At 38.9% G+C, this 15,363-nt stretch overlaps 1 protein-coding gene and 1 pseudogene across 1 annotated transcript in view; one reads left to right on the top strand and one right to left on the bottom strand.

The window, feature by feature from the left end:
• The first annotated feature begins 4,957 nt into the window (after nt 1–4,957).
• The window catches only part of Cpd (carboxypeptidase D), a 71,205-nt gene continuing 60,799 nt past the window's right edge, over nt 4,958–15,363 (top strand). The window contains exons 1-2 of the mRNA XM_047544988.1: nt 4,958–5,749; nt 12,741–12,988. Coding sequence (XP_047400944.1) covers nt 5,013–5,749; nt 12,741–12,988 — 985 coding nt within the window. The 5' untranslated portion in view covers nt 4,958–5,012. The remainder of the gene's footprint in view (nt 5,750–12,740; nt 12,989–15,363) is intronic.
• Nucleotides 9,513–9,583, bottom strand: LOC124981488 (uncharacterized; annotated as a pseudogene).

The raw sequence follows: 15,363 nt of genomic DNA, 5'->3' as shown, positions 1-15,363 counted from the left end.
CACATCTCTGCAAAAATCAAAGTCCCCGACTGTGGTCTATAGACCTAAATGATCTGCAATAACTCTTACCCCTGGTCCTTTATATTGTGATCCATCTTCTACCACTTCGCATCTTGCACCTTCCACCCGTTCCCACTGATCTCCCTGTACTCAGGCAGTAGATCCTCTCCCCACCCCGCCTTCAACACTTCAGGCACACTCTTCCCTCAAGGCTTTCCCACTTGGTTTTCCTCTTCTCCTAGTCATCTATGGGGCTCAGTTCCTCATCTTGTAGGTCGTGAACATCCTCTCCTTAGTGAGCCGTTCCCTGACCACCACCCTATTGAAAATAGCATCTACTCTCTCTACTCCCTGCTTTATTTTTCTCTACAGTACTTATCACTGCCTAAAACTCAATTCACTTTCCATCTGTTTCCTCCTATCATAAGCTCTCCTGTAGGAAGGAATTTCCTTTTTTTTCTCTCTCGCTTTTTGTGCTGCTGGGAATTGAACCCAGGGCCTCATGCTTACAAGGTAACTGCTCTACCACTTCTACATCCCCAGTCCCAGGAATTTTCTTCTATTTTGTTCACTGCTGTGAATTGTGCCTGACTAAATATAGTATATGTATAATTCATATCTATTGAATAAATGAATAAATGTGTTCACTTTTAAATTGACTTAAGAGATGCAAAGTCTAAATCTGAAGGAAGACTCTACAATGCTCCAATTTCTGATCTGTGAGAGAAACTATTTGGGGTCAACTGGGCCTTTCTGCTTCTCTTCATGCCTTTACCTGTGGGGGTTACACTTCACTTTGCCTGTTCAACTCACCTGAAACAGGCTTCAGAAACTTCCAAATGCCTGCTAGATATATCCACCTCTGGATTACATATAGATATCTCAAACCTAAAAGGTCCCAAACCTAATAACCATTTTTTCCCTCCACATACCCCAAACCCCTCCTGTTTAGTTTCCTTTCTCTTGCTGTCCTTATTTTGAATAATGACAAGGTCACTTACCTGATCATCTTTATAGGCCTATGAAGTCATCTTTTACTTCTTCCTTCCTTCTTAGTGAAGCAATTGCTCAGTCTTATTAATCCAAAAACCTAAACATCTCTCAAATATGGTGCATGTTATATACCCCTAAACATCTGTCATCCTAAATTTGCCAGAATCAGTTCTTGTCTGCATCGTAACCACTCTATAGCCTGCCCCAGGTAGCTTCTTAAATTCTCTTGCTTAAAAAAAAAAAAAAAAAAAGGTGATCTGCACCATTCCTTCTCACAAATGGCTCTGCAAGTTTTCAATTTGCTGTAGAATAAAGCAAACCCCCCCTTGGCATGGTGTTCCAGTCCTTTCATCATCTGGTGCTATCTTACCTTTATAGTTTTGACTCCTGCTGCTCCTCCCAAAATGTTTTATATTTCTGCCACTGTTCACTACATTCCTCTGTGCCTCTATCCTTGCTGGTCCCTCTGCCTAGAATGTTCTTTTATTCATTATTTTTTCAGTTTGAGAATTCTTATTACTATTTAAAAACAAAAATTGGGCTGGGGGTGTGGTTCAGTGGTAAAACACTTTCTATGAGCTCTAGCATGGTAGAGGGTTAGCATGTATGAGGCCCTGGCTTCCATCCTTAGCAACACACACACACACACATACACACACACACACACACACAAATAGTAATAATGATGATTTGTTATATATCAAGCATTATGTTTTATGTATATATCATTTCATTTCATTCTCAGAAAAACAAAACAACCTGTTGAAGTTAAAGCAGCTGGAAAATGACTGATCCAGGATTTGAAGTCGGTTCTAATATCAAAGCTCATGATCTAACAATATTGGAGAAGTTTTCTCTGACTTCTTATAATAATTGCTTTATCCTTTGTGTGCCAAAAGCAGGTTTTTGTTTTTAAATTCATGACATAGAAGCCGTTTTATTGTAGAGGTTAAACACATGGATTCTGAAGTTAGACTTCTGGAGCTTACTAACTGTGACCTTGTACCTCTATCTTTTATTTTTGAAACGGGAATGATAATATTACCTATCTGATAGGACTACTCTGTGGATGAAATGAATCAACCAGTATAGTTCAGCATGGTGCATGTTACATACCTTTGGTCTTCAGATATATCTTACCCTTTGTTATGGTTATGTTCTAGGTACCTTTACTAGGTTCTGACATCTAGGAGGGAAAATATCTCCCTCATTCATCTTTCAATCTTCCTGCACCCAGCACAGCAGAACTTTAACTAGCTTGGGTGCTCCAAAAATGCTTGGCAAATTAAATTTGTAAATCTGTGGGTGTTTGTGCCAGACAATGAGGCATTTACAAGTTTATGATCTATGTTGTGACTCAATTACCTATGAATCTTTTAAAGAAAGTGGTTATTGGATCAGGCTGGCCATCCAATAGCTTCTGCCTTGTTTTTAAAAATCCAGTCATTGTCACTCCACTTACGTGAACAGGAAGTTTTTTACCTTCAAGCCTTTCCCAACTTCCCTCATGTGTGAGCCAAGACTTTCCAGGGGGCGGGGAGTAGGAAAGAGATACCTGTCACAAGATTCCAGGCTCCTGGGACACAGATGAAGGTATTCAGCTGTAGGCAAATACAAAGTGGGCCTTCTGCCCGCCCTGCTGTTCCCCTCCAGTGAGCTGTGACTTGATTTGGGGCTTTGGGTTTCACTTGCAACCACAGGCACAGTGTACCTGCTAAGAAAGCTCCTGCCCTGAAAAAAAGCTTCAAATGCAGATGGGAGGCTTGAGGATTCCTGGGAGGGAGCTGGCTCAAGTTACGTCATATTATTCAACTGCCCTCATGCTTGTTTATTTACATTTAAGCTGGCCTTACTAGGTAGGGCTGCAGGACACAGGGGCTGGGAAGAGGATTCAAAGGAGAGTAAAATGGTAGAAAAGGAAATGCTTGATTAGAGGTTAACATGTCCCCAGGGGCTCCTTTGATTTGGATTATTGTAAAAGTGCACAGTGTAATAATTAAGCACTCCCTGGGGGGAGAGGTCTCTGCACAGAGTTGGGGCTTTGTTTCTGATGAGTTGCAGCTGCTGTGCATAATAAGGTAGAGTAGACCAAATGGGTCATGGAGAAGAGTTCCCAGGACTGGAGTGACTTGCTTGCTCTCATGCAGAGTATTCTCATCATCTCCACCTAAGCCTGTGCTTTCTCTTGTTCTATACTTCAAGTAACACCTGCAAATTGCTTAGGCTATAACTTGGAGCCAGCTGACTATCCTCTTTCTTCTTGGATTATATCTTTCTCACACGTCTCTCAGCCTTGTGTCTCAGGTCTCCCATTCCATTCTTCATGTTACTGTCAGAGATTTTTCCAAATTAGTTAAAAATCCATCTGTGGCTCTCCATAGCCTTCTTAATCAAGTGTACCCACCAGATCCCAGTATGCAAGTCTCTTCAGGTTGGCTTCTCTGGCTTGTGTCTTGATATCTCTACACCTGTGATTCCCTTTACACAGTAATCCTAATCTGCAGTATGTGCCCTCAAACCTTGTAGCCTTCTATTCTTTTTTTTTTTTTTTTTTTTTTTGGGGGTGCTGGGGAGCCTTCTATTCTTGCTTCTCCTTTTGTCCGGAATCCCCCATCTTCCCTGACAGCTTCTTTCTTCCCTTTCTCATTCTCAGGTTGAAGGAGAGTTCCCTTACCTGTGCTCCTGGATCTCTCCTTAAGTACTCACCACAAACTGCATTAAGTCTCTAGTTTGGCAGAAGAAAGAATTGCTTACCAGCACCTAGCTTTGGCATACAGTATTTGCTCAATAAATATGTGAGAAATGAATGAACCCTACTAGTCATATTAGGGTTCAATTATAGTTCAGGGACTGGGTCTTGAAATATCTGGCTCTGAAAGAAGGAAATACAACAGTTATTGCAATTATGTTGTTAGAGGGGTAGAATTTCACACTTTATAAAAGTTTTGTGTTTCTTTAAGCTAATGTGATTAAAACCTACTTTAAAGAACAGTTTAGAAGCCCTCTTCTCTAGTTTTGATGAAACATTGTATTCTCCAGCTTTAGACAAACATTGAGGAGTCCAGGAATTACGCTTTACAAGCGTTTCCAGAAATGTCAAGCCTACTTAAAAACATGTCACTCCAAGGTCACAGTTATACACATATGATTGGCTCAGAAAAGGTGTGAGAGGTGGACAGGTGAACTATGAAATACAATCTGCCTAAGGAGGTCTGAAACCACTACACTCAGGGAACTAGTGGCAGTAATAAAACAATTGGGGTGACTCCAAAGAAATAAATAACACAAAGGGGGCATACTACCTAGCCATTTTCCACTTAACATTAAGGAAACATCTTTCTACATAGCAACTCGAAAAAATGGAATAGACTGCCTTGTGAAGTAGTGGGCCTTCTACTCCAAGTGTCCCATTCTCTTCACAGCATGCAGGCAGCTGGCTTCAAGCTAAGGCAGGTGGCATCCAGAGGAAAGGGGGCGGAGGAGATTGGACTAATGCGTCCTTTGATTCTTTGAACGTTGATTCTTTCAAATCTATTGGTTTTCCTCGAGTCTTTTGATTCTTTGGCAGTTTTTGATTCTTTGGATTCTCAGCTCTAAATGTTAAAACGCAGCTGAGAAAAGCTGCAACAAAGATGGAAAGAGAGTTAGTAAGAGTACTCAGGAGAAAGGGGTGACAATTTAAGGGGAGAAGCCATAAAGAAGAAACAGAGTGAAGAAGAAACAGAGCAAGCATGGGAAAGGAAATAGGAAGGCAAGGAGGAGAGGGAGAAAAACCTTCGGGAAGGAAGCAAGTGACCAAACTGCTCCGGGACTGGAGCAGGGAAGGCACGCCCAGAGGGAAACGGTCGCTTTAAGGATAGCCCCGCCTCCTGGCGTGACGCAGCAGCAGACCCGTTCGCGATTGGCCGCGACCGGAGGGCGGGATGGGGTTGCTAGGCGCGGAGGGGATCCGGCGGGCCCCGGCCGCCCGGAGAGCGGAGCCGCGGGAGCGGAGCCGGGGTTAGCGGCGCTGCTGGAAGATGGCGAGCGGCTGGGAAGCGCGGCCACCCTGGCGGCTCGGGCGCCTCCATCTGCCGCTGTGCCTGCTGCTGCTGTTGCTGATGAGGAGCCCAGCCCGGGGGGCACACATCAAGAAGGCGGAGGCGACGACGACGACGAGTGCGGGCGCCGAGGCTGCCGAGGGCCAGTTCGACCACTACTACCACGAAGAGGAGCTGGGCAAGGCGCTGAAGGAGGCAGCGGCCGCGGGTCCCCCGGGTCTGGCTCGCCTCTTCAGCATTGGCCGCTCAGTGGAGGGCCGGCCGCTGTGGGTGCTGCGCCTCACCGCTGGCCTGGGGCCGCTGTTCGCGGACGACGACGCGGGGCCGGACGCTGCGGGGCCGCTCCTGCCCGGCCGGCCGCAGGTGAAGCTGGTGGGCAACATGCATGGCGACGAGACCGTGTCGCGGCAGGTGCTGGTCTACCTGGCCCGCGAGCTGGCGTCCGGCTACCGGCGCGGAGATCCGCGTCTCGTCCGTCTGCTCAACACCACCGACGTGTATGTGCTACCCAGCCTCAACCCCGATGGTTTCGAGCGCGCCCGCGAGGGTGACTGCGGCCTCAGCGAGGGCGGCCCGCGGGGGGTCAGCGGCCGAGACAACAGCCGTGGCCGTGACCTCAACCGCAGCTTCCCGGACCAGTTTAGTACCGGCGAGCCCCCAGCCCTGGACGAAGTGCCAGAGGTCCGCGCCCTCATAGACTGGATCCGCAGAAACAAGTGAGTGTTTTCCGACCTCTCTCCTGCATCCACGTGAGCCTTCAAGGGCAAGATGCTGGTTCTGACACCCAGTAGGCGCTCAAACAATGCTTGCCGGCCTAAGGGGTGGAATAGTGAGGATGGAGGGTGACACCCTGTAACAGAAACAGCCCAGGCCTAGGAGCCTCCTAGTCCCGCTAATTGTCAAAGAAGCGGTGCCTAGAGGATGTCATTTGGTCAAGGCATGGCTGAAGGGGAGATTCCTTTCTGGCATTCTGTCCCTCTTCTTTCAGGACCATGGAATATAAGCGATGGTTGAGACCCTAAGGATAACCTAGGTCAGCTCACTCATTTTATAGATAAACTGTCAATATTGTTATTTTATTTCTAGAAGCACTGTTCTAACCACTTTCCGTGACTGCATTATCACACTTGATTTTGGCCACAACTGGATGACATAGACACCATTCACATCTTGGTTTTGCATACGGGAAAATTGAGGGTGAAACTGGTTAAACTAATTTGCCTAGTGAGGAGTATAACTGGGACTTAGACTCAGGCAATTCACTTCTTATTCAGTGCCCTTACTAGGGCAAGAGACTAAAGCCCAGAAATGGCAAATGACAACCCCAGAATCTTCCTCTTGATTATTTGATAGAAACTGAATCTCCGCCAGTTTTTACTTCTGACTCTGCTAAGGAGCAGATGGACTTGGCTGGAGAAATTGCACAGATCTGTGAACTGTTTTATTTTAGACTGCAAGAGTTTCTGATGTCATTTTTGCACCTTATTATGGAGCCTGGGCAGAATAACTAATTGTCACACTTGATATACACCTTGAGTGTTATTAAGTTTGTGTAGGATTTTTAAAACTTTGTAAGAATGAGGGCCTTAAGAAATTAGTGTATAAGAAGAAAATATTATAAATCTATATGAGATGTTTACCCAGTTATACTTGAAATTGTACCCACCAGCAAAGTGTGGTTGAGCTGAAATAATATTGACCATCTCAGTGGAAGAAGTAGAACTTGAACTGAGTTTGAAGATAATAGGTAGGATTTACAGCAGAAAGGGAAGAGAGAGGAGTGAAGGAAAAGGGAACTTACTACAAATGGAATAGTCTCTGAAGTGAGCATATACAGCTTTGTTTTTTCAAGCATCACGGTTGCCAGCATACTCCCCATTTTTGTGTCTTCATAAGACTTCTTAAGTAGTAGCTAATTTCCATCCTGATTTGGAGATTTCTGAATGACAGGTAAGATAAGATAATAATAAATGAAGAAGTTTCTCTGTGGGACTTGGAATCATTTCTTATATAAGATTTCAGTCAGATACAGCAGATCTAGAAGATGGGCATTATGACAGCTCCAGATTCTTTTTCTTTCACTTTTCACTTTACTCCCTTTAGAAGAGCCCTTATAGATATTTCACATACACTTTCTAGGACGATTTTTTTTTTTTCTTTTAAAGATGACCACGTCATGACCTCTGCACAGTTGCATAAATTTGACTTTGACGTAACACTTATTGTCAAAAGCTGTGATGGCCAGCCTTTTTCTGAGGTGATATATCAACTGAACTGTTTTCATTGCTTAAGTGTTCACAATACCCTGGCACAACCCTTGCAGGGATTTTTCTCTTCGGTATTAGTTCTGCTGTGACCAAATATGAAAATTTCCTTTTAGTCTAAGTCACCTTGAGGTTATACTGAAAGCCTTAAGTTTTTAATCTGGCACCCCAAATTTGCTCTCTGATTGTCTCTTTCATATCACTAGTGATTTAACAGTTTTGAGTTTTGGTTCAGTATGGTTAGTTCAATGATAGGAGCTTGGGAGGATTTTAAAAACTCATGTGGGTCAATTGGTATTATATGGAGAGTCATTTTATTCTGTGGTAGTGGACTACCCTAATCATACTGCACTGTTTTTTTAAGCATGTAACTGATCAGAAAGAAAAAATAGGTGATTGTATAGGCTAAAGAGTATATCCATTCGTCTGTAGACTTCAAAAATTAACTCAAAATGTGTTTTTAATTATTAATCAATAACGAAGGATACCGATATGTGAATTAAATTAAAAATGTAAGTACACACATAATTTGAGATTGGTGCTTTGATAGATATTAAAAAGAAAGACACAAACAGGCTGTATGAGAAAACTACCTTTTTCTTTGTATTTAGTGAAGTAAATTTGGGGGGTAATTTCTTGATCTCCTACTCACTGAGCTATGTTAGAAATAGACTTGTTATTTTGAATATGTAAAATTTTAAGACTCATTTCTTCCAGTTTAGGAAAGGGAAGTTTATTTTTATTTTTTGTTTTACTTTATATGCTTTACCCAAAAGGTGTTTTTTGTACTATTGATTATTGAGACAAGTATTTTAGAAATTATAAAAAATTTTAGTGTCAGTATTGAAGTTTAGAATTTATTTGACCCCATTTAAAAAAATATTTTTTTTAGTTGTAGATGGACACAATACTTTTATTTATTTATTTTTATGTGGTGCTGAAGATCAAACCCAGTGCCCTACACATGCTGAACTACAACCCTAGCCCAACTCCATATTTTTGACACACTAGATTTCTTTAAGTAAATTTACTTGTTCAGACTTTAAAAGAAGATAGCATATAAATGATTTTTTGATGGTGCTGGGGATTGATCCTCAGGGCCTGTCAAGCACTCTACCACTGAGCTATACCCACAAACCCAATTTTTTGATGTTTTGAAGATCATTATCATAGTTTTGGGGTGGGTGCAGATTATTTTGGGAGGCTTGTGCATATTCATCTACCATTTCCTGAATCTTTGTAGTTTTTCAGGCATCACATTCTCAATTTTTTATCTATAGTATTGTCTAGTGAACATAAGAATTAATTTAGTAATTAACTTTTTAATATTTATAGGCTTATTATCATATGTTTAGCCGCTATTTTATTTAATTAATTAATTTACTTTTTACAGACTGCATTTTGATTCATTGAACACAAATGGGATACATCATTTTGTTTCTATGGCTGTACACGATGTAGATTCATACCATTCGTGTAATCATACATGTACATAGGGTAATGATGCCTGTCTCATTCCATGATTTTTCATACCCTGCCCCCATTTCCTTCTATATAATCTAAAGTACCTCCATTCTTCTCTCACTACCCCCCCCATTATATATCATCATCCTCTTATCAGGGAAAACATTTGGCCTTTGGTTTTTTGGGATTGGTTTATTTCACTTAGCATGATATTCTCCAATTCCATCCATTTATTTGCAGATGCCATAATATTATTCTTCTTTATGACTGAATAATATTCCATTGTGTATATATACCACAGTTTCTTTATCCATTCATCTGTTGAAGGGCATCTAGGTTGGTTCCACAATCTAGCTATTGTGAGTTGAGCTGCTATAAACCTTGATGTGGCTGTGTTACTGTAGTATGATAATTTTAAGTCGTTTGGGTATAAACCAAGGAGTGGGATAACTGGGTCTAAAGGTAGGTCCATTCCAAGTTTTATGAGAATTCTCCACACTGCTTTCCAGAGTGGCTGCACCAATTTGCAACTCCACCAGCAATGTAAAAGTGTGCCTTTTCCCCACATCCACTCCAACATCTATTATTGTTTGTGTTCTTGATAATAGCCATTCTAATTGGAGTAAAATGAAATCTTAGAGCTGTTTTAATTTTCATTTCTCTAATTACTAGAAATGTTGAACATTTTTTCATATATTTATTAATCATCTATATGTCTTCTGTAAAGTGTCTGTCCAATTCCTTGGTCCGTAAAAATATGGAACACTTCACAAATTTGCTTGTCATCCTTGTGCAGGGGCCATGCTGATCTTCTCTGTGCTGCCGAAGCGAGCACTATATTTTATTTTTTTGAATTGCTGGGAATTGAACTTGGGGCTTCACATAGGCTAGGCTCTACCATGAGCTACTAGCCACTAGCCCAACTATTTTAAAGTAAGGAGTGATATATAATATTGAAGTCAAGTATGAGAAACACTTGAGAGAATTGATTTGAATGGAGTCCATGAAATACCTTTCAAATAAGATTGGAATTGATATGTAAAATTGGTTTGACAAAAACTCAAAAGAGTAATCTTTTAGCCATTGTGATTGATGTTACTTTCTCTTGAAATCCTGACATTAGTACTTAAAAAAATAGAGTATGGAAGATCTACTTGAATTTATCACTCAAGTAGATTGCAGATATTTTATTGCTCTGAGAGTCCATGGTTATACCTTTTTAAATATATTTCTGAGAAGTGTTACAGGAAATTTGAACAAAATGAAAAATAGCATTTAGTAGAGAATCTTGGATTTTAAAGTTTTAATTAAAAATATGGAAAGTGGCATACTTCACTTAGAATGTTCAGGGCTTTTTAATTGTTGTTCATAATGTATTCCTAGTGCCTAAAACAGTGTTTAGCTCATAGATGACACTCAGAAAATATTTGTTGCTGAATGGATTGCCTGAACTGGGCCTGCCTTCTTATAGCTTTCTCAAAGTTCAGTGGGGGAAAAAGTACTTAAATCGTAGAAATACAAACCATAAAGTAAATTTTTAATACGTAGGGTTGGTGTGGGGCAGGGGGGAGGTTGTTAGTATAGAGTTAGAAGTTAGAATATGTACTTAGTTTTTATTTCTGTGTCATTTAAGAGGGACAGTGGGAGTAGACAATACAATGATAATCAGTATGTTAGTGATTCCTTAAACATGATGCTAGATATCTCCAAAGGAATGAACTGTTGTTGAACAGGAGCTGTAAAGCAGTCATTGTGCTGGGAAGCAGGTAGCATTAATCCTCATTTTATAGATAAGAAGGAATCTAGGGTTTATTGATTTAGGGACAGAAACTTCTGATTGTCTTACTCTTGAGCCACAGATCTGGGAGACTGAACATTTTTACCATAATTTCCTGGCTCCAAAGCTTGTGCTATTGCCACTATACCAAATGGTGTCTGGAAGAGTGCTAATCCCCAGGGCCTTGTGCTTACAGGGCAAGCACTCTACCGACTGAGCTATCTCCCCAGCCCCTAAACTAGTCTCTTTTTATAGTCTTTTCTAGTATTTAATTACAGCATTATTGGCTAATTTTTTTCTTCTGATGTGAACAGATTCTGTGTTACAAGTAATTTTCATTATTTGATCTCTTCTGGGATGATGCTGATCATGCTTAAAATAACCTTTCAAATTAGACATATGATAGATTTAATTTTCTTCCAAGTATATATAGAGAAATGTTATATATGTATCAACCCCCTGTAGAATTTCTATAGGTTAGTTAATTTCAACCATAGAAAGGCAGAAGCAAGAAAATCCAATTTACAGTACAAAGAGAAAGTATTTAATATTTACTTGTAATGGTTTGATCTATTACATAAGGGAAAGATGCGTAAACAGAATGTAAGCAATTTTTTTTCCTGTAGCTTTCACCAGAAAAGAAGTTTTTCAGTATTTCTATATCTATAAATTTGACCAGATTAGCTGGGTACAATGGCACATGCATGTAATCCTAGCAGTTTGGGAGACTGAGGTAGGAGGATTGCAAATCCAAAGCCAGCCTCAGCAATTAAGTGAGACCCTTTCTCAAAATAAAAAATAAAAAAGGGTTGGGTATATGGCTCAGTGGTTAAGTGCCCCTGGATTTAAAAAAAAAAATGTTTTTTTTTTTTGTTTTTTTTTTGACCAGCTTATAAATTGATTAACTTAAAAATAGAAAACACAGGGCTATGGCTATAGCTCAATAGTAGAGCGACATGTATGAGGTCTTGGGTTTAATCCCTAGCAAAACACAAACACGTACATACACAGAACACTAGAAAAACTTTTTGATGGTGGTATTTTTTTTTATTGTTTTTTAATTTTCTCCTGAGGATTGAACCAAGTGGCATTTAACCACTGAGTCAGATCCTTAGCCTTCATTAAACTTTTTTCTTTTGAGATAGGGTCTTGCTAAATTACATAGGGCCTTGCTAAGTTGCTGAGGCTGACCTTGAACTTGTGATCCTTTCGCCTCAGCCTCTTGAGTTGATGAGATTGCAGGCATGTGCCATCATGCCTGGCAAGAAAAAGGTTTGTTTGTTTGTTTCAATGGGAGCAGTCTTATCTCCAGGTCAATTCATTTTTTAAATGTCCCCATTTCTTGGTGCAGTGGAAGACTAGTCTTTGATATGCTATATTATTTTTCTCTGAAAACATCTAGCTGTATCAGGTTGTTTTTTGTTTTTTCCTGAAACTTCTCAACTGTGGCCTCTTTCTTGAAAATGTGATTTTAGTATAGGTATTTTGTGAAACAGGAGTAAAACACAATATATCCTGTTTTAAACTAGACTCCCTATCTTTAAAATTATTTGAACAGTAAATATAGAAAGCATAAACTAACTTAGGTATTCAACAAATATTTATTTGTACAGCCACATTTTTCTATGAAATTAACATATTATGGAACATAAACGATAGGTTAAACTATATGAAATTGTCATTTTTATAGGTTAAAAAAAGGTTGAATATTAGAAAAGTCATAATAAAGTATATTACACGTGAATTTGGAATTCCTTAAATAAGACATCTCTTGAAACATTAATTTATACTGTGATTCAACTACTTTTTTCAATGATAGAACATTCTTTAAATGTTACTGGTGGTTAACTTGAAGCTGTTTGAAATTTTAAATTGATGATACTTTCTTTCCATTTTCTTTTTTGTTGCTGTTAGTAGTGGTCTGCTTATAACAGCTGATAGAGTTGTCTTTTAGGTCTCCAAGAGAGATACTTGAATTTGTTTATGGGTCTGGGGATATAGCTCATTGTTAGTGTTTGTTTAATATATAGGAGGTCCTTGGTTTGATCCCCAGCAACACACACACACACACACACACACACACACACACACAGAGAATGAGTTCATTTATGAATGATATATTGTGGTACTTTTAAATGCATTATGCTTTCTTTGTCTTTCATTTATTTTTTAGTGATATGTGATTTGGTTATGTTTTCAAAGGTTCGTGCTTTCTGGAAATCTGCATGGTGGCTCAGTGGTAGCAAGCTATCCTTTTGATGATTCTCCAGAGCACAAAGCAACTGGAATCTATAGCAAAACCTCAGATGATGAAGTCTTTAAATACTTGGCAAAAGCTTATGCTTCAAATCACCCCATAATGAAAACTGGTGAGCCTCATTGTCCAGGAGATGAAGATGAGACTTTCAAAGATGGAATCACAAATGGTGCACACTGGTATGATGTGGAAGGTATGCAAAATGCTGAATATGCTATATTTCCCTCTTTTATTTAGCTTTCTTTAGCATAGTCAAGAGAGGAAACTTTGTGGAATTCTAACTTTAAAAAAAATTTTTTTTTATATTGAAAATTTCAAACCCATAGTAAAATTGAAAGACTACCTATAGTAGTCTTTATATATGAACACCTATATACTCTTTATTTAAAATTCACCCACTGTTATCTTATTGGCTACATGCTTTGCCTCCACACATACCCATGTCCTCCCCTTCACAGACACATATAATCTTTTGCCAAGCCATCCAAAAATAGGTTGCAGTTTTCACGATACTTCACCCATAAGTTCCATCGCATATGTTTCCTAAAGTACAGGGACAAGTACAGTCTTCTATACAATTATATATCATTATCATAACCAAGAAATTACCAGTAATTCAATATCCTACATCTTACATGCTCTCCATAATTCAAATTTCACCTGTTATCCCCAAAATATCCTTTGTAGCTCTGTTTTCTCCAGATCTAGAATCCAGTCAAGGTTCAGGAATTGGCATTTGATTCTTGTGAAGAGTCTAGACCATTTTCCTATGGAACATTGCATATTCTGAATTTGGCAATTTTTTCATGTTAAAATTCATGCCCAATTTTCTAGCACGATCATCATTATATAGACCACATCATATCACATCACATCAGAAGACATAAAATCAGCTGTAAGTGACTATGTTGGACAACTTGGTTAATATAACCATCAGTGAGATCTTTCCATTTGGTGTAGAGCCACATTTTCCTCGTGTATTTTATTCTGTGGGGTGATCATGGAATTATTCTATTTTTTTAAATAGTGAAAAATTTTGCCATTTTAGGCTTTTTTTTTTTTTTTTTTTTTTGTTCTTTTGGTATTGGGAATTGAATCCAGAGGTGCTTTAGCTACATCCCCAGCCCTTTTTTATTTTTTGTTTTTATTTTTTGTTTTGAGGGTCTCACTGAGTTGCCATGGGCCTCAGTAAGTTGCTGACACTGGTCTCAAACTTGGGATCCTCTTGTCTCAGCCTCCCAGGTGGCTGGGATGACAGGTGTGAGCCACTGTGCCTGGCTTAGCCATTTTAAAATGTAAAATTAATGTTTTTTTTGTATTCACATCTATTTCCCATCATCATAGTCTGTTTCCAGACTTTTTTATTATGTCAAACAGAATCTCTGAAATTGTTAAATAATAATTCCCATTCCCTTCAACCCTGTAGCCACTGAGAACCTCTAATCTGTCTACCTCTGTGAACTTGCTTGTTCTAGATATTTCACATAACTGGAATCTTCCAATATTTGTTCTTTTGTATCTATTTAGTTTATTCACTTAGCATAATGTTCTCAGTTTTATTCATTGTGTAACATGTTTCAGCACTTTATTCTTTTTTATGGGTTGTTTTCCTTGAATGTATAAAATACATTTTGTTCATTCATCTGTTGATGGGCACTGGGTTGCTTCCACCTTGCTACCATGAATAATGCTATAATGAACATTGTTGTACAAGTATCTAAGTTCTCGTCTTCTCTTCAGTTATTTTGGGTATGTAGCTAGAAATGGAATTGCTAGAATCAAATAGTAATTCTGTGTTTAGAGGACCTGCCAAACTGTTTTCCATACTGGCTATACTATTTACATGCATTTCTACAAGCAACATACAAGGGGTTCAGTTTTCATGGAATGCTATTTTAAAAGAATTGTTAAAGTAAACTTGAATTGTTTACCTGTTTTTAAGTGTCATGAGAATGGTTATTGCTCTTTTAAATTTTTTGGTATACTTCGAAGAATAACTTTTTGTGCACAAACAGTCTATTTAAGAAAAAGCAGAAGGAACAAGTCAACTCATGGAAATGTCATCATTATAAACATTTTCTCTTAGAATCTGCTTATGGTGAAATGCCTTTGGGCTTTCTTATCTTTTTATTGATGGTCACATACAAAGTGTCTTATTATGTGTCTCTTATTTGCCTTTATTTAAGCCTTTTAAATTGCTTTCTGACTTTTTTATGTTCAGTCAATTTAAAGACTTAATATCTCTGTAGAGTTTTCTGATCTCACCATAGTTCATACCTGTGTTTCTACAACAAGCATCTACAAAGAAGTTTGAAATATTTAGAAGCCAAACTGTTCCCCATAACAGTTAGAGGTGATTTGAAAACCATTGAAACTTTTTTTTTTTTTTGATAGATAAGGGACATACTTTAATGTGTAATCCTTACATGTCAATCTTTAGTAGATACATTTAATAAAATCTAATTTTGTGAACTGGTGGTTTTGTGAGTTAGTCAGATTAATTTGGGATGATGTTACTTAAAATAATAAGTTGAAGAATAATTTACTTGCCCTTTTTGGAAAAAGTTC

Source organism: Sciurus carolinensis, chromosome 3 (assembly GCF_902686445.1).
Source record: "Sciurus carolinensis chromosome 3, mSciCar1.2, whole genome shotgun sequence".
Taxonomy (NCBI): Eukaryota; Metazoa; Chordata; class Mammalia; order Rodentia; family Sciuridae; genus Sciurus; species Sciurus carolinensis.
The sequence above is the reverse complement of the archived record's forward strand: the minus strand, read 5'-3'. Positions and strand labels throughout refer to the sequence as shown.